This window comes from Euprymna scolopes, chromosome 21, assembly GCF_053919585.1.
Source record: "Euprymna scolopes isolate OS-2025 chromosome 21, ASM5391958v1, whole genome shotgun sequence".
NCBI lineage: Eukaryota > Metazoa > Mollusca > Cephalopoda > Sepiida > Sepiolidae > Euprymna > Euprymna scolopes.
In genome coordinates this window covers 50981104-51006959 of record NC_136502.1, presented here as the reverse complement: position 1 = coordinate 51006959, position 25856 = coordinate 50981104, and the positions used below count along the sequence as shown (strand labels likewise).

Sequence of the window (25856 nt, the reverse complement as noted above, 5' to 3'; positions counted from 1 at the left end):
GATCTTCCATGGTCGGGTCTGAGCCACCACCGCGTTCCTGACTAGCCAGTCAACTGCAAGTAACGTTACTCATCTCTCAATGAACTCTTATTCTTTCTATCGCTTCTTCATGTAAATAAATTGCATTTCTTTCGCTGATATATAACGGTATATTTTCGTCCTCATTATGCAACCTTTTGTCTTTTCAATTCCTCTACCATTAAATACATCCACCATTACACACATGGGGACGGGGTCGTCTATCACACAGCAGACCATCCTGTCCCCAACATATGTATTATTTTAATTGGAATTCATTGGGATGAGTATTATTAATTTATTTTATTGCGGACTATTATCCTCATCTTTTTAGTTGTGAAATAAATTAGTATGTGTGTGTGTCTATTAGCTTGCATTTATTTTGCCAGGGTGAGAAAGCATGTGTGAACTTGTATGTATGTGCGTTCAGTGAGTTGCATGAACGTGTTATCGCTATAAATACAACAGTTTGTGAATATATCTCGCATACTGTAGCGAAACATCCTCTAAACATCCGACCATAAGCTAACAGACTTGTAGCAGTTCATATAAGCACCTGCGATCATTTCATTCCATTTGACTTCCATGTCTACGATTCGACTCTTGGCACTTGTAATAATTTATACTTCGATAAGAATTTACACGAATAAAGATAAAATTTTAACATATATACATAAATTTCTATGTTTGTTTATTCACCATGTTGTTCAAGCAAAGTAACTCTTAATTTTGTCACATCCTCTTGTCAACAAGTTCTTGTTATTTATACACAAGTCTTGAAGTTTTGTTGGAATCTTTCTTATTTTACTAAGCTGGTCTGATGATGCTGGTCGTTCTTGCATTTGGTCAGGTTTTGTCTGCTGGTAGATTGGGTTTGTAAACTTGTTTGATAAGTGTTGGTAAGTGTTGTTGCTTTGCATATCATGGTTCATGACGTTTCTAATGTTATGTAGTTAAACAAACCTATACTCACCAGCTCATAAGCCAACAGACTTGTAGCAGTTAATATTAACTTCTGTAATCATACCATGTGTTTTCTTATGGCAATTATTCTAATCTTATGATTGTCCATTGCAAGTAGTGTCATGTCGTCGATGCAGCTAGAGTAGTTTCATGTAGTGGATACACCTGTAATTAATTTTAAGACCACCCCCCTTCGTCATCAGCTTTATGTAGATAAGAGTTGAAAGCTGACATGCATGACAAAATGACTTAGACAAACTGAAGAGATTTTAGGAAAGGTAATGGTTTTTACCTTCCCAATAACATATATTTAAAGAACAACAAACTTCTTTTTAACAATTTGAAATTTATTCGTAGCAGGAACTGGTAGGTCGGACTGTGAATAGGAAGAAGGAACAGAAAGTTCTTTTTGAGGTTGTCGTCGGTCAGTCAGTATGGTGTCGTCTCCAGCGAATAGCAGTTGTCTCCAGTGGAGCCCGTTGATGCTGAAGCAGGATGTCCAGTGGACAGCAGGTGAGAGAAGAGGTGTTGCTTGCCTGATGGGCCGGTTCTGACTGACTGATGTTCTCTCAAGTCTTTTTAGGGAGCAGATGAATCAATGCGCCTTGTTAGCTGATAGATCAGTCTGTGGCCGAAGAACTCGGAGGAGGGCATTGATACACCAGAGAAAATAGTTCTCTGTAACTGCTACAAGTTTCAATCCCAATCATTCATCTCCAGTAATGCACTGGAGTTTGCAAATAGGAGCAAAACAATGGACCAGGCTCGATAAACAGTGATGCTTTAAATTAATGATGGTCAACTCTATCTGAAGCGATAATTGTTAGTATTTAATAAGGAGAGCCAAACGTTTGAGCCAGCATGATAGAAAATTTATTCAGTAGAATTTCAGGTTGGTAAGGGTTACACTTAATCCCGGGCAAGCAGATGTGAATATTATTTGCGGTACTATAATATTCACCCTGCTTAGTTTTATGTGTATATTTATTGTCTGGTGAATTTGTTGTATGTTGTGTCTTTGATTTATAGCGTGTAATAGTGTGATGATCTTTAGGCCAAGATCAGTCCTTGTGTTCTTATAGTTATGCCTGATTTAGTTTGGAGTGAGCCATATTTTTTTTTATGTTTTTTTTTATTTTTCTTTCTTTGAAGATTGTAACGCTGGGTATGGGGCAGTCAAATCAGCTGCCAACATTGCCCTGCTTTTTATTGAAATCAACCGAGAGCTCTTTTTAGTATCCTCGTTGTTCCCTTAACTGCAATTGTCTGGTCTTTATTGCACTTGGTTCACCAGGAGTATTAGTTAGGTAGGACTTCAGGTTCTTCTTCATAAGCCGTGGTACCTATAATAACTGGTATGATTGATATCTCTCTAATCTATCTAGTGTAGATCTTGTCATGTTGAGTTTGGTGATTCTGTCTCAAACGTTAATTTTCTTTGGTCTTTTCGGGTTCTGTATAGTGTCAGGTTTAAGGATATCAAAGTGAATCCTTTTTTTGTGTCCAGAATTTGTATGGCATGCAAATGGGTGTGATTACGGCAGAGTTCCATCGGGCATATCTACTATGTAGCTTCTAGGTCCTGCACCATTCTTGACGATGGTTCCAAGGTGGTATTTGTTGTTGAGTTTATTTAGTACCTGTACATACTGATCTGGGAATAATGGTGAGAATTTTCTGGTTCTGCTATAATGATCATGATGGGTTTTCCTGTTTGCTGATCTCTCATGTATCTGTTTATGATGTTCTTCCTTTCTGGGTTTTGATCACCTGGGTAAGGTGGTTTGGTATAGGTCTCCCAAAAAGTATTTCAGTTGATGGTGGTAGTTTGTTGTCAATCGGTGTTACCTTAAGTTGTTGTAGAGCAAGCTGGATAATTCTCTTCCTTTTTCTTTTTCTATTGTTCATTTGATATGTCTCACATCTCTTTATGAAGCCGCAATTACCCCTTACCCTGGCATAGTGAGATGAGCTTATGACGTGCCTGATGTCCCAGAATTTGATGTAGCTTAGGAAAGCTTGTCAAGAGTACAATGGATTATTGTCTATTATGATTTGTTCTGTACAACCAAAAAGCGATGTATAATATTTCATTTTATCTGTTACAGCTTTGCTGGTTACTGGTGTTGAAATATCGTTGGTGATTGTGTACTTTGATTATCTGTTGACAGTGAGCAGGATTGCTGCCCATCACTCTCGAATATATCTGATGCGATGAACTTCCAAGGCTGAGATGGGATGTCATTTGGGTGCCTGTGTGCATCTTGGTGTTCCTAACAATGTGTGCACGCTGCACGACTTACACATCCTTCCAATATCCTTGTTATTTCCCCTGTACTTGCGAGTTGGCACATTTTCTCTACGCCTTAATGGGTTTGGTGGAGCCCGTATATGATGTTGTCCTTCTTGGAGTTCGAGATGGGTTTTTCATCATGGGTTCATCAGATAGGATAGTTGTGATGATAAATGAGTAAGATTAGAGATAGGTAAACATATGCTTTATATACGAAACGCCTTTACATGAAAAACAATAACTAAGGTCAATAATTCTTAACTTCAGAATTATAAAAGGAAGACATAACGGCCACATCTCCTTTCTTCAATTGAGATGAACTCACATAATTGTTTAAAATTTTATTTTATTTATTATTATTATATTTTCTTTATTAATGGGTGAATATAGCCTATTTGGGTAAGGGTGCGTGGAGCTTTATAGAACTAGTCACTGTGGTGTTTTTATACATCTTTGGGATCTTCATGACCCTGGAGTAGAGTAGGTCTGCAGGATCCATGAGTGTGATTTCATAATTGGCTGCTTTATCCGTGTAGGTGATATCTGATCCTCAGATCTCATTTTCTGGCTTAGAATTGCTAATTGCTGATGTGTAATTCCCTTTTGTGATGCAATTTCTTCAGATGTGGTTGATCAGATTTATTTTGAGGTATCGCGTTTCTTTTAGCTGGTCTGATGAATTACTTGTTCCTTTAGCAGATGTTACAACTTTCAGGCACAACTATGTATTATCTTAGTGCCACAGAAAAATGCTGAATGATTCCAGTAGTTTTGTTTTCTCATGTTTGGCATAGATTTTCTGTGCTGCATGTAAAGGTGGATGTTCTCTGTTATACTACTTGTATTTATGTGTTCGTATTTTTCGGTCAGTGAGCAATTCTGCTGGCGATACTAGGTTTTCTTTTCAGAAATAGATCATCCACACTATGGACTGTTGTGACGATAAGTTTCTGTTTAAATTATTTTACCGAGAAATTATAAGCTTTCATAAGAATTATAATTAAAATTCCATCCAATGTATTTTTATTGTCATAAAAATAATGGAAACATATGCAAATAAAAATTAGGTGTTTCAATTAATTTTCTTTCTTTTTTCAAACCATATGCAAATCAAAATATGAAAATTAATTTGTTGTTACACTAAAAACAGGTTAATTTAAAAATTTTATTCTCCAAACGGAAAAGAAATAGAAGCCATTTTACACATTTTTAGAACATAAAAAATAAAAGCTTAGATGATTTATACTGACTTTTGTTGCAAATTTATCAACAGTCATAAAAATAACACATGTATATTTGTATACCACAAAACACGAAAAATAAATTATGAAAATGTGTTAGTTGGATTGTTAAAAAAATTGGCAACCAGTATTCAATCAAAATATAGTTGAACACACTTAGAAAATATAGAAAATTTCTCCAGTATGTGTTTAATTTTTTTTACCTGAGAATCAAAGCAAATTGATTAGTTACACATTTCACAATTTGTTCACTCTAGAAGTTGTGATTTTTAAGAATAACATAACAAAATAGCAGGTTTTAGAACTGTTCACGTGGGTAAAAGGACATAACAGAATGTTTACAAAAAATAATCGATTTCATAATTCATGTTTCACAGTATTGTAGTTAAAGTAATATGTACACAAGCCGATGTAAGAAAGGCCTTTATTGAAAAAGACAATTGGTTGCACACTTCAGAAAAATGAATTGCCTCTAAAATTTGTTATTTTTAATCGGTTTGAATGAGATTTCTTGGGAACATTTCCTGAGGTGAGTAAACGTATGTTTCTGTAAATGCTCTTTTCTTGAAAAAGATGCATCGCACACTTCACAAGGAAAAGGTTTTTCGTCAGTGTGTATTCGCATATGGACAATTAAATTAGGTTTTACACTAAAGGATGAACCACATACTTCACAAGAATAAGGTTTCTCTCCAGTGTGTATTCGCATATGTTTTTGTAAAGTAGCATTCTCTGAAAATGATGAGCTACACACATCGCAAGCAAAAGGTCTCTCTCCAGTGTGAGTTCGAACGTGCCTCTTTAACTCAGACTTTGTTTTAAACAATAAACTGCACACTTCACATATTTGGCAGGAAGAAGGATGTACTCCAGTATGTATTTTGACATGCCTCTTTAAATTCTGTTTTGTAGTAAACGATGATTCACACACGTGACAAGAATAAGGTTTCTCTCCAGTGTGAGTTCGCATATGGTCTGTTAAATGAGCTTTTGCTACAAATGCTGAGCCACATACTTCACAAGAAAAAGGTTTCTCTCCAGTGTGGGTTCGGACATGTCGCTCTAAACCAGCTCTTGTGATAAATGATGAGCTACACACGTTGCAACAATGAGGTTTCTTTGTAGTGTGATTTGGCATGCTTTCTTTTTCATTCATTATTTTATAATTATTGTGTCACAGATTGCATATGAAAAACGTTTTGCAGTCCCCTGTGTGTATTAATTTTCTGTAAAAACGAATAAAGTATGTTTAAGTATGTTTTCTGCAAAAATTAATATATAATTTGGAGACGTTTTTTTTTTCTCCAGATAGGATGTGTGTCCTTAAATGGATTTTCTTGTGAATAAGTTTGATCTGTAGTGTACATTCATATTGCTCTTTAAATTAGAGTTTGTTATGAATTATGAGCCACACAAACATTGCAACAATTTTTCTGTTGTGTTTGTCGAACAGTTTTTTTTTAATTTTATTTATTGTCACTTGTAAATGAAAAGTTGGTGACAATGTGTAGTTTCTCAGTTAAAATGAAGTATTCTAGTCTATAAGTGCTTGAGCCATTTTCATTTCGTAGTTTAACCTGTGAATGAATAAAATATTTTATTTAGCAAATCATACATTGATTAAAATAAATTCAAGACATTTACATTTCATACTCGACTGTGAGATGGTTCATTTGATGTGCTTCTATGTAGTGAAGCATGTTGATTGAAACTGAGATACTGACCTTGCATGATGCTTCATAATTGTTCCTCACTGAAATTGATTCTTTAGCAATAAACTACGTTTTATGGTTAGTTGTTTTTGTTTTACGGCAGATCAACCCTTTTTAGGCTATTTAATGCCAAATCCAGTGATTTTGAAGAAACAAATTTTAATAGAATATGTTTTTTTTTTCAAATCAGTTTCTATTTAACCCATAGTTGGGACCCTAACAGGTACTACCACGCTGGGTCAGAGTGGACCTGGGAGCAATGGCAATTAAAGGGTAACTCCACACTCAACAAAGCCCGCAAGCTGAGGCCTTACCAATCGGATATACTTTAAGGTCATATCCAGGACAAAAGTATGTTTTAGGTGCAATTGAACTTTTAAACTTATCTGTGTCGCATTAAAGTTATATATGAAGTAAAACAATTCATTAAATGTCCTGCAGTTAAATATGTTAGAAAGTAAAGTCCAAAGAAAGGATTCCCAACCATTATGTTCTCCTTCTTGCAATTCTCGTTATCAAAATCCAACTCACATCTGACAGAACTCCCTTCTGTCAAAGAGTCCAAAGAAATAATTCCTGTTACATTCTCTGTTGCACAATTCTCAGTATCAAACTGCAGCACATGTCTGTCAGAACTTACTTCTGCCAAAGAAACACACATTCTCTCTGACACACAGGCGTTTTATTTGAAAAACCGACAGCATCTCATTTGCATATTTCCCCCAAATCTCATTACCTCACATGACCGCCAGTCCATAAATAGCAGGAGCAGCCATTTTTTTCTTTATCATTTTCCTGAAATGGACAGTATGTTGTGCTACTTTTTCATCACAAATCAAATATCAACCGATCGGCGATAACTTACACAGTGAAAAGTGACTTATTCATATTATGTATGTGCCACAAACTAGAAACTATGCAAAATGTTTTACCCATTCTGGTAAATGCTGATTTTAAGACTGACGCTAAGATTAAAAAAAAATGAAAATAAGAAATAAAATTTCTTCAATTCACAAGATTTCTCAGATAAAAAAATTCTTTTTTGCAGAGTCAAAAAAGTCTGAGAGGAATCTTGTGGTTTCATCTTATTAACATAGTTATAAAATGTAGGAACGCATATTTTGATAAGACAGAAGTTATGTAATATTCAATTTCATACAAATAAACAGTTTTTTAATAGTACAACTGAAAATGGTCATTCTTATTATCAGACTGGTGATACAAGTGCAAATATCTCAGATTAAGAACAAAATAATTTAGATGAAATGCGTACCTCAAGGGATTTAACTAAAACTTATAAAATAGAACTAAAGAATATTTTTGGTAAGATTATGTATAATGCACTATAATGTTTTCTCCAATCCACACAAATTTGGTTTTTAGAGATGAATATAAGATGAGATTCCCTTCAGCAGAGTCTGAGAGCCATTTCATGAAACTTTTATATGTCCATCGGATATAGATCTTTAATTATCAAAAATGAGAGCCAATATTTTGATTTGTAAAAGATATTTAATTTCATATATATATATATATATATATATATATATAACTTTTATATGTCCATATATATATATATTATATATATTATATATGTATATTATTATTATATTATATATATATATATTATTATTATTATTATTATATATAGATATTATTATTATTATATTATATATATATTATATATGTCCATATATATATAACTTTTATAGGTCCATTGGATATAGATCTTTAATTATCAAAAATGGGAGCCAACATTTTGTTTTGTAAAAGATATTTAATTTCATACACAGAAACTTAAAATCAATAGGTTCTGTATTTTGATTCCCATTCAAGAATTATATCTATGCATTCGATTGATAATTTATAGAAATCGATTGATAATGTATGGAAATCGATTGATAATGTATGGAAATCGATTGATAATGTATGGAGAAAAATAATAGCAAAACTGTATTTTCATCTTTGACAAATTGAATTTCAAACAATAGTGGAGTCCATTTAAATTTAAAGTAAAGATGAAAAAAGCACATCTTGCCTTGATGCCTGTTCTTCAATTGCTAAAGGATTTACAATTCTATTTAAACAACTTTGCAGAAAAAAACGTCTTTTTGTCTGGAATGATTTGAATGATAGTATAAATAATTTAGAAAATTAAGCCATAAAATTTTTGTAGGACATTTACTGCAACAAAGCCACTCATTCTAGGCGGGTTGAACTGCCTTGCAAAGGAGAAACTTTTCTGGGAGTATAAAATTCACAAGTCGCATGTAATGGAAATTTACCAATGTTGGTCCGTTTTTTAATACTGTATAAACTAAAACTGCTATGTGAAGAGTTGCCTCCACTTTGTTTGGTTTGGGGATTTGTAATTTAAGCTGTTAAGTAAATTTCGCTTTGATCGTTTATATATAAACGAGTGATCTATGTTTAACTTTTCTCTTCATACCAAGATGTAATAAAAGCAGACATGTCTTGCTTCTCCATGTATGTGTGTAAAACATGTTACATGGTAATTGATTTATATTTTACAACCGTTGATATGACTTTTGATATGAATTTTATTTGAACCAAGCTTGTTTTTAACCTACATGTATATTCCTGTTAGGGAAGATGATGATGATAATAAGTTTTTTTGCAGTCCTCCAATGAGGTGTTGACGTCCTTCTACATATAGTGCCTGGTATTCCCATCTGGTACTGACCACGCCCAATAAAGCATAACATTGATGATATAACAAGAAAGTTAAGAAAAGTTTAAAGAAGTAAAAAAAAATCTACAATCAATATTTTCTACCTTTTGACTTTTCTCCAAGAACTTGGATAGAGCATTCAATACGACACAGTAGTGATGCGCCTTACTCTACTTCTCTTCTTGTTAATTGAATATAATTTGTGATAAAAATGAGATAAATATTTTGTTCATATTTTACCAATTATTGATTAATGTTCCCACATTTTTATCACAGATAAATTCAATCGTAGTATTAGTGTATTAGTTGAATGGCCGCCCATATCTAATGAAATGAATGGTTCAATTTTAATTAGAAAAATATTCAAATTGTTATAAAAATTAAAAAAAAATAATTAACCTCATAATAATGAAAAAAAAAATTAAATAAAATTTGTTAAAAAATTAAATAAAAAATTAAATAAAAATTAAATAAAAAGTTTAAAAAATTAAATAAAAAATAATTAACCTCATAATAATAAAAAGAAATAATAATTAATAAATTTAATTACAAAATGCGGCTTTCAAAGGACTTAGAAATAATTTACTTAATAATAATAATAATAATAATAATAATAATAATAATAATAATAATTAATAAACTCGGTTAAGGAAATCTAAAGTCAGTATGTTTTCCCTTTTAACCTGTCTCCAAAAACTTATCTCCATCTTTGAAAAATTGAATTTCAAACAAAAGTTGTTATATTGCCAGAGTTCATTTAAATATACAGAAAATTTAAGAAAACATTTTCTCAATCATTTGTAATGATGTTTATACAACCTTAGAGCTAAACAAAAAACTGTCTTTTCAGTCGAGAGGTCACTGAGAATAAAATAAATCACAAACATCAATATAAATATTATTTGATTGACAGACAACATTAAAACAGGACTTTTTAGATTCCATACAAAATGTTTTTCAAGTCAGATTATGGAAAATGTTCAATTCCTGATTGTCTTAAAGTTAAAAAAAAGGCTTAAAGAAGTAAAATATCCAAAGTCAGTATCTTCTACATTTTGACTTCTTTTCAAGAACTTAAATACACCAGCCACGGCAATGATAAGCTTAAAATCTATTTCCTTGATTGTTAATCGAATATCATTTGTGGTAAACGAGAGAAAAATCTTGCACATATTCTTATCATTTATGCAAAAAAGGTAAACATAGGTTTGTATAACCATACACATAGATTCGAAAAAGTTGTCAAAAAACAAATAAGTGTTATCAAAGGCAAGATAAGTTACTTTTCTACCTAACTGGATAACTTTTTGGTGTTTTTATTTAATGTAACATGCTTATTCAGCTCGAAAAAGCATAGTGTTTACCGATGTACTGGATAATTTAAAATGACGCCGGACTCTCTGTTGAACATGGTAAGTTTGGGAAAATGAGTTAAAAATAAAAAATATACAAAAATCTGCTAAAAACCCACTCGTTATATGTCAATCTATGTTGCGATAACATATATAGAGCGAGTTTCAAACAGTAGTTTGTATATTTTTTACTTTTAACTCATTTTCCTTAACTAACCATGTTCAACAAAGAGTGCGGTGTCATTCTAAATTTTCCAATACATCGGTAAACACTGCAAGTTTTTCGAACTGAAGAAACATGTTACATTAAATAAAAACACTAAAACATTATCCAGTTTGGTAGAAAAGTAATTTATCTTGCCTTTGATTACATTTATTTGTTATATATTTGTTTTTTTTGACAACTTTTCGAATCTATATGTATAGTAAAACAAACCTGGAAAACATTAATATTTCTCTGTTTTCATCTCAGGGATCGACAAATTCTATTTTTGTAGAAGTCTATGATCTGAATGACCATCCATATATAATGAACTGAATAAATGGTTAAATTGGTTATAAAAATTAAATTTGTGTCATTATTGAAGAGAGCCAAACACATCTGTACTCACTTTTATTAAATAGAATATATTACAGATAAACATTTGTTTTATAGCAGTACATTCATCAATTGACACATAATTAAAAGAAAGAGTAACGTTTTTTTTACATAGGCATCACCACTTATCAAGGCCCAGAGGCCACTTGAGGATAAGGATTAAAGAGTGTACAGTAGTCAATTGGACAATATAGTAATCGTTAGTAATGGAAATTCGATAAATTTGTAAACTTAAGTGGAACGGCTCATCAAGAACTTGTTTATGTTGGACTTGAAGACAACCAGAGTGTAGTCAGCTGGAAAGCAGGCAGACGGAAGAGAGTTCCACGGGCGTGCAGTTCTAAGAAAGAAGCTTTGTTCATGGAATCTACGTTTAGGTTTAGGCACAGATAAAGAGTGGGGGGAATTATTGATAGTGTTTTCAGCTAGACGAGTGTTTCTTGTGAAAGTTAGGCGAGGGGGGACCATAAATTGGAGCTCAGTCAAGCACTTGCTATGAAAATAACGATAAAGCAGAGACAAACTCGCAATGTCTCTTCTGTGAGAAAGAGGTTGGAAGAGAAAAGGACATCCCTACAAGGCTACGAAGTCTATTTTGAACTCTATCAAGGCAGGACAAGTCCTCTCTATCAGCTCTTGCCCAGATGTGGCAACAGTATTCCATCTTTGGATGTATCTGGTTCTTATATAGATAGATAATTGCATCAGCAGTGAGATATCTACGGGATCAATAGAAGGATCCCACCATTTTTCCAGCAGCCTTGGCACCAGATTTGATGCATGTGTTCCATTTCAGATCAGGAATAAAGGTCAAGCCAAGAAGCTTGTCAAAACATAAGACCTCCCCAAGACGAGAGCCAGTCATTTCAATTGATGGCAGATGGAGATTAGAGTGTTGATGATGTAAAGATAAAAGCTTGGTTTTAGATGCATTAAAAGTAACCAGCTACCTCTTTCCTCATTGTACCATGTGCTCAAGATCAGTGAAGAGAGAATCGGAGAGAACTTGGTCATTTACAGTCTTTGATGTGCTACCATAGATGGTAGTGTCATCAGCATAAATGTCTACAAATGATGGAAAATCATTAATGTAGATCAGGAAGAGAGATGAGCCCAGGATGGAACCCTGAGGAACTCCAGCATATTGTAAGCTTCTGATTTCTGCTTATCAATCACTACTCTTATGAACCTATCAGAGAGAAATGATTTAATAATTGAGAAGACATTTCCAGCTATATCATAGCTGGAGATCTTGTGAAGTAAACCTTTCTGCCATACCCTATCAAAGGCCTTTGATATGTCAAGAGCAATTGCTCTAGAAAGGTAGCCTCCATTGAAAGATTCACTAATCCTATGAGATATAACTGTAAGCACATCTGCTGTAGATCTAGCAGAACTGAAACCATATTGCATGTCACTAAGAAGGTTATTTTTGCTGATATCGTTGATTACTTCTCTATTTAACACAGATTCCAGCAACTTACCCATGACACATGGGAGACTTATTGGCCTGTACTGAGAGGGAGATGAGCGATCATCTGAATTCTTAAATGCAGGACATACTGATGAAATTTTTCAGGGTGTTGGGAAGCACTTCTCCTTAAGGCAACATTTAAACAGTTTTGTAAGTATGGGTGCTAGTTCTGGTTGATTTTTCATTTACAATCTAAAGGCAATAATTAATGGTCAATGTGCATAAGAGAATTTCTTCGGACACCCACTGTTAAATAAATCAATCATTTTACTACATTTATCCATTAAAAATAAAAATGTAACCAGCTTTCTCTTGTGGTACCAAGCAATTTAAAATCAGGATAACTGGAAAAAATCGTTTTATTTTTAAAAAGTATCTAAAAATGATCTGTAGAAGCAGCAGCAGCTACTATCGCTGATATTATTTTACTGTAAACAAACGTTTTTGTTGTTTTTTTTTTATTCCAGAACGAATTAAAAATTTTTAAAAATGAAAATATGAATATAAAAAAATGTTCTTACAGATTTAGTTGGAGCTCATATTATCAGAACATAATTAGCTTAACTAGAGCTATTTGGTTATCAGACTATATAATTTTACAGCAATCCGGCAATATTTTTGGTCAAATTTAAAAAATATATTTGAAAAACAAATATATAATGTGTGCACTTTTATCCTTTATATTAGTTTTTAATGGTGAATTAAAGTGTATTGTTTAAAAAAAAAACGAAAATGTGAAATATGATTTTTTTTTGCTTCACGTGTGCAAGCAGTAACCCACCACCACTTCCAATATATTTTTTTCGCCTTTTTATTTTACAATTTTTTTCAGTAGATTATAATCGAATGAACACTAATCTACCCAATTATATATTTAAAAAAAATGCAAAATCAATATTGAAATATTTGTAGGAGGTACTCAGTTTCTAGTTAAGTTGCTATTTACTTGCCTCCCCACGAGGACAGTTAGACACAGGGTCAGTTAATGTGAGGAAGATCCAGCTTCCCAAAAAAGGGTCAATCTGGATAGAAACAAACATAAAAATTGTCTCAGTCAGGAAGGATTTTTCCTTCACTGATAGAGGACAGAAAAGGCGAATTGTAGCATCAGAATATTACACTGTGATCTTGGCCCAAAGTCCAGGTAGAGAAATAAAAAAAAAACGTCTTAAACTGGAAAGTTTAACGAAATAATGTGTCACTCAGACAAGAAATATAATTGAAAATAAAAAAACCAAATTCATCAAAAATTTGTGAACGATTTGTTAGCTTTAGCAAAAAAAAAAAGAAAAGTTTTTTGATATTTAAATAAATGGGCAAAAATACTTAATAAGTTTTCCAAACGTCACGTTTTCTGTTAGTGACGTCACTTGTTTTAAATGAAATTCATTTTTGTCTATTTGTCGTAATTCTTGTTAAGTTTCACACCTCTTAAGAAACAAACAAAAATAGATTTCATATTTAAAAGTAATTTGATGTCCAAAATCTAAGGCATAACATTTTCAAAAGGCAATAATTATGACCAACTAACCGTAAATATGGGGGTCAACGCCTTCTTAAAAAAAAAACAAAAAAAAAACTCCCTTAATCCTACCACTAACCCTAGGTACGAGTGGCAAGCCTCCTCCTCTTAAAACCTTCTTTAGCTCTAACAATAACGCTAAGTCTAAGTGGCAAGTTCCTCACCAAACAAAGTTCCTTGGTAAGCTACATAAGTGTCTAAAAAAAACATCCTTCCTTAAAGAAAAGTTCACCATTTATCACCCATAAAAAATAAATTAGTCAACTGTCCTAAAACGCTAGAATAGTCTCGAAATGGTAAATTATTTTACATTAAATTTATGTGAAACTAAACCCTACTCTAAATTCTAAAATTGTTTTTGTTTTGTTTCTATTAAGTCTTCAGGATATTCACACATAATTTTCCTTAGTTCTATCATTAACCCAAAGTCAAAGTGGCAACCTCTCATAATTGCACAAAGACCCTCTTAAAACCCCACATAATCGTCCTTAGAAAAAAAATAGGTGCACAGGATTTATCTCCGATAGCAACAAAGTGGTTAACTATCCTAAAATGCTAGAATAGCTCCAAATGGGGAATAATTTTACATTAAATTCTAAAATAATACTTGTTTATCTTTCATGAAAGTTTTTTTAAGGTATTCACACGTAATTGCCTACAAAAGTAAAATCGCATATTTTGGAGAGATGGTCAGATGGGGTGGGAGTGGGTTACTCGAAGATATTAATTTACAATAATACCAAAGAAATATTCAATATATTCATTTTTAAAAAGTCTTAGATTTCGATTTCAGTTATTTGTACATATAATCCATTACAATTCAGCTTTGAGTTCTTTAACTTCTTTTCTTTTAATAACTACATGGCATTAAATTTCATTGCTTAATCTTCTGTTTTAACAAAGATATAGTATTGTTACTGAAAAAGTAATGTAAAAAATGTGACAAAACGCATATGGTCTTAAAGAAATATCCAAACGTGTGAGGCACAAAAATAGTCATAACTTCCTTAATTTTAATTGGATTTAAAAATTTGAAAAGATTCTTTCTTAGCTAATCCAGCTATAGATATTAATATTGAAATATTTTAAGTTATTCCAATTTTTTCATATGCATTGCATTAGCAATATACATTAAATAATTAACACTAGGCACCGCCAAAACTGGGGGATGGGGCAAGTAAGTACTTTTTGATGGACCGTCTTTTTAAAAATCTACCAAAAATCAGATAATTATCCAATCAATACAAAATTTTCAGCGATTATTAAGAGAAGAATGAACTTTATAACAGTGTACTTATTTTTCATAAACGATATATATATATATATTTTTTTTTTGCTTACAATCCCCCCCTTGTTTTGAGGGGGTACAAATGTGCTTAAAATAATCATCTGAAACTGAACACAACATATTGTGTTGTTGTAAGAGACAGAATTATAGATTAAAAAAAAAATTGTTTGCATACCTTATTTTGACGTCTGAATATCAGAACTTCGATTGTGTTTAATTATCTCGCTTTTGAGTTTTGAAAGGTGAAATTCGGTGAATATGTTAAGTAAAATAATTAATTTAGCAAAAAAAACAAAAAATAAAACTTAATATTTATACGAAAAAAGCAATTTTAAAATCTTTGATAAATAAATTAACATTTTTTTTTAGCGAGCCGAATGCATGACCATTATTAAACAGGGCATGCTTTGAAGAATCGATACAAAAAAAATTGATAAATATTGTGCCCTTTGTGTTAAAAATTGCATCATTTTTTCGATCCCGTTTGAAAACGTTTGCCGCCTCTCGACTACAGTGGACCAAACGCGCTGAAATAATTTATTTTTATTCTGCTTTAAATTGCCCCCCCCCCATTTTGGGGAGCCTGGCCCCCACACACATACACATTAAAAACCAAACTCATACAAATAGTCACCCATCTGGTACTGGCCAGCCTCAGCGTTAATAATACATTGAAATTTTCGTCACTGAAAAATAAGTTTTTTTTGGCCTGTTTGGTCTTCCATAGTTTGCTTTTTAACAACTACATACGTAAACATTGCCGATCTAGACTCTAGATCGACGCGAAGTAACTGGTTGCCTATATGAATAAGTGGAATTATTTGAAATCCAGGTACTTATAATATTTTTGCATATTCTCATAGAAAATCATCCTAAATCTTAGTTAGACAACAAATAAATAAATTAATTATTTCAAAAACCTTTTTTTTTTTTAAATATTTATGTACGTTCTTTGTGCAAGATAAAAAAATGTCAATTGTTAACTTTTGGGGAAAATTTAACATTTAAAATTTAATTAAAAATAGTAGAAAAAGTTTTACATTATTCTGTTTTCTATATGATAAAATTCAGGGTTTTATCTTTCTGGGGAAAAAAGTTACTCAGAAATAATGGATTTTAATAAATGTAATTTCGTTTTAAAAAACAACAACAACTTGATTTTTCGGCCATTTTTGGCGGTGCCTAATTAACACTAACAACTTATCCAGTTAGGTAGAAAAGTAACTTATCTTGCATTTAATAACATTTATTTGTTATATATTTTTTTGACAACTTTTTTTGTATTTTTTTTATGTACAGTAAAACAAACCCCAAATATTTAAATATTGACTTTTTTTTTCTTTTTTTTTTTTTTTTTTTGATAATCTGGTAAATTAGTCCATTCGATAATAATTCGCTGAAAAAAAAAAAAAAAAAAAAACGAAAATAAAAAATGTATAGGGGTGTACGTACCATTCGTACACATGTACGAACTAAAAGACTACTTACTTGTGCATTCAATCAAAAAATTTCAATGAACTCTCCCACTTGATAAGACAAGAAATTGTCTACACGGTGTAGCAGACATTTTGTCCCGTTTTCTGCACAAAATATATTGACGTTGTTTCGAAAGTTTTATTAAAAAACTATTTTAAAATATATATTCACACTAAAGAAAAGTTGGCAGATGTACAATTCAGGCTGTAAAGATAGCCTCTAACCCTTGCATGACTAAAAGGGGCAACTTTTTAGATTACACCGGCGTTGCATTATATATTAACACGTGGTAAAATTTAAATTGATGACGAATAATGTGTCTGTTTTTTTAAGTACTTACAAAAGTTTTTATAATTTTCATTAGTTTTCGGCGTAACGAAAAAAGAAGCGCCACCCCGGTATGAGTAAAAGTCGGTGTAAGGTAAAAATCTCGCATTGATCTAAAGGTATTCCTCCTCCATTAGAACACGACGAGACCAGGTTTGCATGTTTTAATTATTAATTATAAGTAATAATGGAAAGTTTTTTTTATCAAATTTTTATTTAGAAAAAAATATATTTTACAAAAATAAATAAGTAATAATAAATAAGATGTTATTGTTTAACATGTTGTTTCACTGTTTTGAATATTTTTATTGCTTATTTAAAAAAAAAAAAAAATTAAGTATTACTTTTTTTTTGTAAAATATATTTCCTAAAAATGAAAATTTGATCAAAACCTTTCCATTATTATTTTTAATTAAAACATGCAACCTGGTCTCGTCCTGGTTTAATGGTGGAACATTTTTAGGCCAACGTGAGATGTTCACTTTACACCGTTTTTACTTGCCCTGGGACGATTCTTTTTTTCTGTTATGCTACAAATTCATTTATTCTATTTTTCCTGTTAGTTAAATTATTTTTTTTTTTATCTTTTCCTTTATTCGTTTTGTTAATTTTTTTTTTTTTTTTTTTTTTACATATCAATTTGTGGTACTAATGCAGAGAGTGATCCGGATATAACTCGGCGCACGCCCGGCTTTCCCCAGAACATAGCGTCAACAGCCAGAGTAAGCCGAGTGTTGCCGAAGAAATTAAGCCATTTGATGTAACATAAAGCTGAGCCAATGACATTGTAGTGCAATGGTCTTCAACGCGACGTGCGTTCTCGCGAGTTGAAAATTCAAAACAGCAGACAACAATCATGAAGAGGAAGAAAAGAAAAAAGTTAGTTAAAAAGAAAAAAAAAAGCATACCATTTGCATACTTTCACGTAAGGAAATAAACATGAATTTTAAAGCATTAGCTTAGATGTTGAAAACACCAGCGGGAGTCCTGGAATTTTGTCCAAATAGGAAATTACTAGCATGGACGAAAACGTGTACCTCTTGAGGATATCTATGCATTCTTATTATAAGAAGTAAGATAAGCGATGGCTATACCTGGAGGTGTCAGGCTAGCAAATGCCGAACGTTTACCTTGATCCGGACTGAAACATTTTTGGCAAAGTCTAGGCTGGCAATTGCCATAATACTAAAACTAATCTACTTGTAGGCCTTCGAGAGATACGACCCCCGCCAAAAAGGAAGGTTTCTTGGTGAATGTACCAAATCAGAATGCTGAAACCCTCCTTCCATTAATAAAACAATACATCTGACCATGTTCGTATCAGACTGTTGGAAGGCATACAAGAAAGTGGAGAGGGGGGAGAGGGGTATCGCCATTTGACGGTGAACCAAAGCCTTCACTTCATAGATCCTGAAACGAAGGCTACGACGAATCATGTGGAGCGAATGTAGAAGGAAGCAAAACAATGCAACAAAATAGAATGCGGGACCAATCAGGAGCTTTTGGACACATACAGTCCTGGTCAAAATAATAAGACCACTTAAGAAAGTAAGCGTTTATGCATATTATCGAATTTTTAATCAAACAAATGGTTGAAACCATTGCCAAAATGGAAAATATGATGGAAAAAAAATTGAAATCTGCTTCATTCAAAACCTTAACCCTGATCTAATAATTATTTTTTTTAAAATTGTCAGTGAGACCTGCTAGGTCTGAGATATGAATTGGCAAAACCCAATTCGAGTATGGCTCAACTACATCACCATCCAACATGCAACAGATTAGACATGCTCATATTTGGCATGCTCCTCTCCATCTTGGTCTGGTAAGTACCTGGAATGCTCCATGTTGAAAATGAAAACAATAAATTCGCTATTGAGTCATTTTCAGGCTGCTTAGCATTCGTTCAACCTTTACCACTGCTTATAATCACAAGAAGCATAAGGGTGGAGTGCCGCTTACTGATGCTACCAATAGATATGAAAATCACAGCACATCTCTCAAGCTATATTCACGTTCATGCCAACAACAACAACAACATCTTCTGGCATGGCGATTACCTATTCAATCTCAAATACCAAGACAACATCACTTTTTGTGTGGATATTGACCCGAATGACACATTATCCTTTTCAGGAAAATTTCAATTTCAACAATTCAATTCTGAGTTCTACAATTTGTCTGGAAGAATCTATCTGGGTATAGCAGCTTATTTAATCATTTCAAAGCCTCCGTGAACACGACCACTCCAGCGTCGAAGCAGACTTACCTTATACAATGAAAACAAATCGATCACTTGAGTTCAATGAGTTAGAACACACTGGTATATTTCCTTAACCTGTCAACCCATAATTTAGTCAGAACATCACCACATGGTCATCACTGATAGCAAGCCCTGTGTCCAAGTCTATGAAAAGCTCTGTCAAGGCCAGTTGTCAACCAGCTTCAGATTGACATCGTTCCTGTAAACTGTCTACCGTTTCCAGGCGTAAATCCAATATCTTGTTGGCAAAGTGAAAATACTTGCCAACCATAGTGCTCCTGTGTGCAAGAATCCAATGCATCACATCTGTCTTTCCTTGTGAGTGCAGAAGTCCATTGTGTTTTGGACTCCACTTATAGAGATAATTAGAAGATTCTGTCCTGCATAGAAGGAAATCCAAAATAAATGCTCAGACCAACACCGGCACATCTGATGTAGTGGACTCACCCTTCAAAATGGCTTGACGATATTATGGATGTGAAGAGATATCTTCAAACTGCCACAGGATCCTGGGATGGCTTTGTAGTTGTTTTCCAGAATGATCCTCGTTTTCTACAATGAGATGTAATTATTGTCCGAAGACATGCTCTGCATGCTTTACTGACGGTACTGTGTGTTGAGCTAGGACACCTACCAAACACCAGGTACAGCAGGTAAGTGAGCCATTATCTCTATGCCTTAGACGATTTTGATACTAAGGAGAAAGGAGGATACAAATAAACTTGTATTTGTTTGTCTCCAATGTGCTTCCTTGAGCATTTTCCCACTCGTAGCTGTGCCTCAATCTTGTGAAGACTTGAATGCGCTCAGGCTTATGTTTGCTGCTGATATCCTCAAAAGGAACAGATAACTGATTTTTGTTTTGCAGAAAGACGTCAGTTTGTATACTGTTGCAGTGCACTCCTCATTCCAGATGGGCAAAGGGACTTGTTGCAGGAGGTCATTCTAAAGAAGTGTTTGCCTATAAGACCCATAAATAATCCACATGCGGTCATAAGGACAGTCTCTGCGTCCAGCTATAAGTCCTTTGAATATGATGGGTTTCTGCTTATTAATCGTAGAGACAGGTAACTCTAAAAATCCCAATGGTAGCCATGTTGCTGAAGAGGGGGGCACTTTTTATGTGCGATTTCTTATTTTGAATGCTCGAGAATAAAAGTCTCGGTACTTGTACAGTTTAGTCAAGACATTAAAAAATGAAAATATCGAAAAAAGTTTAAATTGTATGTATCCGTTATAGAACGAAGTTCTCCAAAAAAAAAATCACTTAATTTAATCAAGTAGTTTTTATTTTTACAGCGGAAAAAACACATTTTAATGAGAGCGCATTGAAGGCGGCTATATTGGATTAAAAAAAAGAATTTGTTTGAATTTTATAAATGACAAAGGGAGATAACTCCAGTTAAAGCGCTGACACCCTTCCCCATCTCTAAATTCTACCTTTTCTTCCTAAAAATCGAACCTTTTGCTCGGTATCATAACAAATTGCTTTTTCTATGTAAAAAATAAAAAAAAAAAAAGAAGAAAACTACTTGATGAAATTAAGTGAAATTTTTTTTTAGAAAACTTCGTCCCATAACGGATACATACAATTTAAACTTTTTTCGATATTTTCATTTTTTAATGTCTTGACTAAACTGTACAAGTACCAAAGTCTCTTCAAACGATGCGATGTTGGGAATTAGAAAAAAAAGAAAGAAAAAAGGAGATAACTCTGTATGACGCAGTTATTTACTGTTATGATCTGGTTCTTTATGTTTTTTTTTTGTAATTTATGTTCAGTTTGTTATTTTGGATGCTTGAGAATAAAAATCTCTTTGAACGGTTTCATGTAATATATCTTACTTTACTGGACTACCAGTCCAGTGGACTGGTGGTGTTTTTATTAAATAATGAGTTGCAGCACAAAGAAACCTAAAGAAGTTGCCATTAATAAATCATTTTTTTTTTTTTAAGAGAAACTACTAAAGAGGACATGTGTGTCGCGGCTTGGCCGCTAACAAAAACAACAACAACAACAACAGACGACCAGCCACTGACAGCCTCCGCCGAAATCAGCAGTAGCAAGTAAACAACAGCAACAACAACAACACCAGCACAACAGACGACCAGCCACTGACAGCCTCCGCCGAAATCAGCAGTAGCAAGTAATATCAGCAGCCGTCACGTGATTCCAGAGCCCCGTTTTAGAAAAGAAATTTAAAAAAGACATCTTTTCTACAACAAAAACAAAACAACAAACTTTAATTTCCTGGAAAAACTTTGTGAAATACAAACAACGAACTCCTTCAGCATCGACTGTTTGTAAGGAACACATCCGAGAATTAATATTAACTGTTGTTTAGAAACAACTTCCTGCCCGCTCCCGGTGACTAGCAATCCCCTGAATATTACGGCGATATTTTTCACCTTCGGCGGCTTGGTTTTTCGGCAAAGCTCTGCACTTGCTCACGGTTCCCTAACCGTTCGACGCTCGCGCAATTACTATGACTCCAGTCTCTTCACTGTAGCAGTCCAGTCCACCACCACTACCGTGGCTCCGGTCTCCATGCCGTAGAAGTCCACCACCACTACCGTGGCTCCGGTCTCCACGCCGTAGAAGTCCACCACCACTACCGTGGCTCTGGTCTCCACGCCGTAGAAGTCCACCTCATCACCACGACTCCGTTCTCCATGTCGTCCGTACCTCTAATACACTGACACCTTTCTCAGTGTCTGTCCGATCCGAGCGCCCGTCCGTACCTGATGAACACTGAACCCTCAGTGTTGCCAATTCGTTCGTCCGTACCTCTAATACACTGACACCTTCCTCAGTGTCTGTCCGATCCGAGCGCCCGTCCGTACCTGATGAACACTGAACCCTCAGTGTTGCCAATTCGTTCGTCCGTACCTCTCATACACTGACACCTTTCTCAGTGACTGTCCGATCCGAGCGCCCATCCGTACCTGATGAACAATGAACCCTCAGTCCGTCCATTCCTCTCATAACCTGAGGCTAACACATCAGTACTGTCCCAGTCGGACCCAAGTCGACCAATCACCCGCACCAGTTACTATGCCGACTTCTCCGACGTCATCCCAGCTTTCCAGCTTACGGCGAACCGACAAGCATCCCCCTAACGGAATACACCGGCGACGGACCCCGGACCAACGTCGCCCAGTGAGAAAATTCGCATTTTTACCACCCTTTCGTTTGCCTAAATAAAAGGCGAGACCTCGTCTTTAAACTAAACTACCCGCGTTTGTCATTCTTCTTTGTTCTGTTGTTTTCTTCCTTGTCCTTGTGTCTGATGTTTATTTAGTTGCACGGTCAGTTGGCTAACCACCTTCAGGCCTCACTGCAACACGTGAATAATGGGGTTTGGGTTTTGGGGCCGTTTACTTTGGGTTAAACCACTGTAATTTAGCCATTCTGAAGAAAAGAGATTGAGAAGCATTATTTCCAATGTTAGAGCTTAGACACTACCAGGGATGAGGATCTTACTCAATGGATAGGCGGTCTACAGTCTCAAACAATTTAAGAATGGGATATATTAGGTACGGGTAAAAATGGTGGAATAAAAATGGGGGGGGGCATGATTTTGAAAGCTAATTTATCATAATTTTTTTCTGTAGGTTTTTGACTAGTATCCACGTATTACCATCGTGAATGTGTATATAATTTATTCCATTTTTTAATTTAATTATTTTTCTATGTTTCTACTTTTAAATTTAAACATTTTTTTTTCTTTTTCAAGATTATATAAAAAGTATGCTACGCAAGCTAGGAAAATATTAAAATCTTATATATAAAAATTATGCGAAATCTGTAATCTAAAAGAAACGTAGAAATATTTTTTGCAGTTATATTTCTTTTGTGTGAAAAGATTAAACAATACTTAATTCGATAACAATATTGGTAGTTTGAGAAATTAATTTTTCTTCAAGTTATATCGAATTCATTAATGCGGACTGTCGGGGCTTCTTTTTTTTCGTAATGTTCCTGTAAAAATTAAATTTTTTTTTTTTTTTTTAATTTTTACAATTTTCAACGCTTTATTTTCATTTAAAAAAATTACATTCATGCATTTTTTTTTTTACTACTAAAAACCTTTAGTAAAGGTAATTTTTGTTTAAACAAAATAATATATTTCCTCTAAGATGTAAATAAAAATAATGAGTTCAATATATTCCGTGATCATTATTTGATAAATACTGAAAATTTCATTAGAATTAGTTAATTTGAGGAAGGGTCAAAATGTTTATACATTTTGAACACCGACATTAATTTGCACGTACCTAGGATATGTGATCATGGCAAAATGGTCCATGACGAACCTCTATCCACATACAAACCATGGAACGTTTATGGGCTCTAACTGAAAAAAAAAAAAGAAAAAACATGATAAAGGTTGAAAATAAAGAGAACATGTTTTATATGCATTTGATGGAATTCTGGTGGCGATGAAAAAAAAGAAAATGGGAAGTTTTTTTCACGTTCGATGACAGAACAATATTCTGTTTAAATTTTGTAAAGTTATTGTTTAATATTTATTAAATTCTGTTTAAATTTTATTGTATTATTGTTTAGGGATGAAACATAACTTTAAAATTTGTGAATTTATTTTTTAATGTTTCTTAATATTTATTAAATTTTGTTTAAATTATATCACTTTATTTTCTTAATATTTATTAAATTTTGTTTAAATTATATCACATTATTTTATAATATTTATTAAATTTGGTTTAAATTATATCACGTTATTTTGTTAATATTTATTAAATTTTGTTTAAATTATATCACTTTATTTTCTTAATATCTATTAAATTTTATTTAAATTATATCACTTTATTTTCTTAATATTTATTAAATTTTGTTTCAATTATATCACTTTATTTTCTTAATATTTATTAAATTTTGTTTAAATTATATCACTTTATTTTCTTAATATTTATTAAATTTTATTTAAATTATATCACTGTATTTTCTTAAAATTTATTAAATTTTGTTTAAATTATATCACTTTATTTTCTTAATATTAATTAAATTTTGTTTAAATTATATCACTTTATTTTCTTAATATTTATTAAATTTTATTTAAATTATATCATTGTATTTTCTTAATATGTATTAAATTTTATTTAAATAATTTCACTGCATGTTCTTAATATTTATTAAATTTTATTTAAATTATATCACTTTATTTTCTTAATATTTATAAAATTTTGTTTAAATTATATCACTTTATTTTCTTAATATTTATTAAATTTTGTTTAAATTATATCACATTATTGTATAATGTTTATTAAATTTTGTTTAAATTATATCACTTTATTTTCTTAATATTTATTAAATTTTGTTTAAATTATATCACATTATTGTATAATATTTATTAAATTTTGTTTAAATTATATCACTGTATTTTCTTAATATTTATTAAATTTTTTTTTTAAATTATATCACTTTATTTTCTTAATATTTCTAAAACTTTATTTAAATTATATCACGTTATTTTCTTAAAATTTCTTAAATTTTATTTAAATTATATAACTTTATTTTCTTAATATTTATTAAATTTTCTTAAATTATATCACTTTATTTTCTTAATATTTATTAAATTTTGTTTAAATTATATCACTTTCTTTTCTTAATATTTATTAAATTTTGTTTAAATTATATCACTTTATTTTCTTAATATTTATTAAATTTTGTTTAAATTATATCACTTTCTTTTCTTAATATTTATTAAATTTTTTTTAAATTATATCACTTTATTTTCTTAATATTTATTAAATTTTATTTAAATTATATCACTTTATTTTCTTAATATTTATTAAATTTTGTTTAAATTATATCACTTTATTTTCTTTATATTTATTAAATTTTGTTGAAATTATATCACTGTATTTTCTTAATATTTATCAAATTTTGTTTAAATTATATCACTGTATTTTCTAAAAATTTATTAAATTTTGTTTAAATTATATCACTTTATTTTCTTAATATTAATTAAATTTTGTTTAAATTATATCACTTTATTTTCTTAATATTTATTAAATTTTATTTAAATTATATCACTGTATTTTCTTAATATTTATTACATTTTGTTTAAATTATATCACTTTATTTTCTTGATATTTATTAAATTTTGTTTAAATTATATCACTTTATTTTCTTTATATTTATTAATTTTTTTAAAAATTATATCACTTTATTTTCTTAATATTTATTTAATTTTGTTTAAATTATATCACTTTATTTTCTTAATATTTATTAAATTTTGTTTAAATTATATCACTTTATTTTCTTAATATTTATTAATTTTTTTAAAAATTATATCACTTTATTTTCTTAATATTTATTTAATTTTGTTTAAATTATATCACTTTATTTTCTTAATATTTATTAAATTTTGTTGAAATTATATCACTTTATTTTCTTAATATTTATTAAATTTTATTTAAATTATTTCACTTTATTTTCTTAATCTTTATTACCTTTTTTTTTAATTATATCACTTTATTTTCTTAATATTTATTAAATTTTGTTTAAATTATATCACTTTATTTTCTTAAAATTTATTAAATTTTATTTAAATTATATCACTGTATTTTCTTAATATTTATTACATTTTGTTTAAATTATATCACTTTATTT

General features: G+C 31.6%; 1 protein-coding gene across 1 annotated transcript in view; it reads right to left on the bottom strand.

Annotated features, from left to right (window-relative positions):
* Positions 1–2132: 2132 nt before the first annotated feature.
* The window catches only part of LOC145242795 (uncharacterized), an 83840-nt gene continuing 60116 nt past the window's right edge, over positions 2133–25856 (bottom strand). The window contains exon 3 of the mRNA XM_080105928.1: positions 2133–5673. Coding sequence (XP_079962054.1) covers positions 4988–5673 — 686 coding nt within the window. The 3' untranslated portion in view covers positions 2133–4987. The remainder of the gene's footprint in view (positions 5674–25856) is intronic.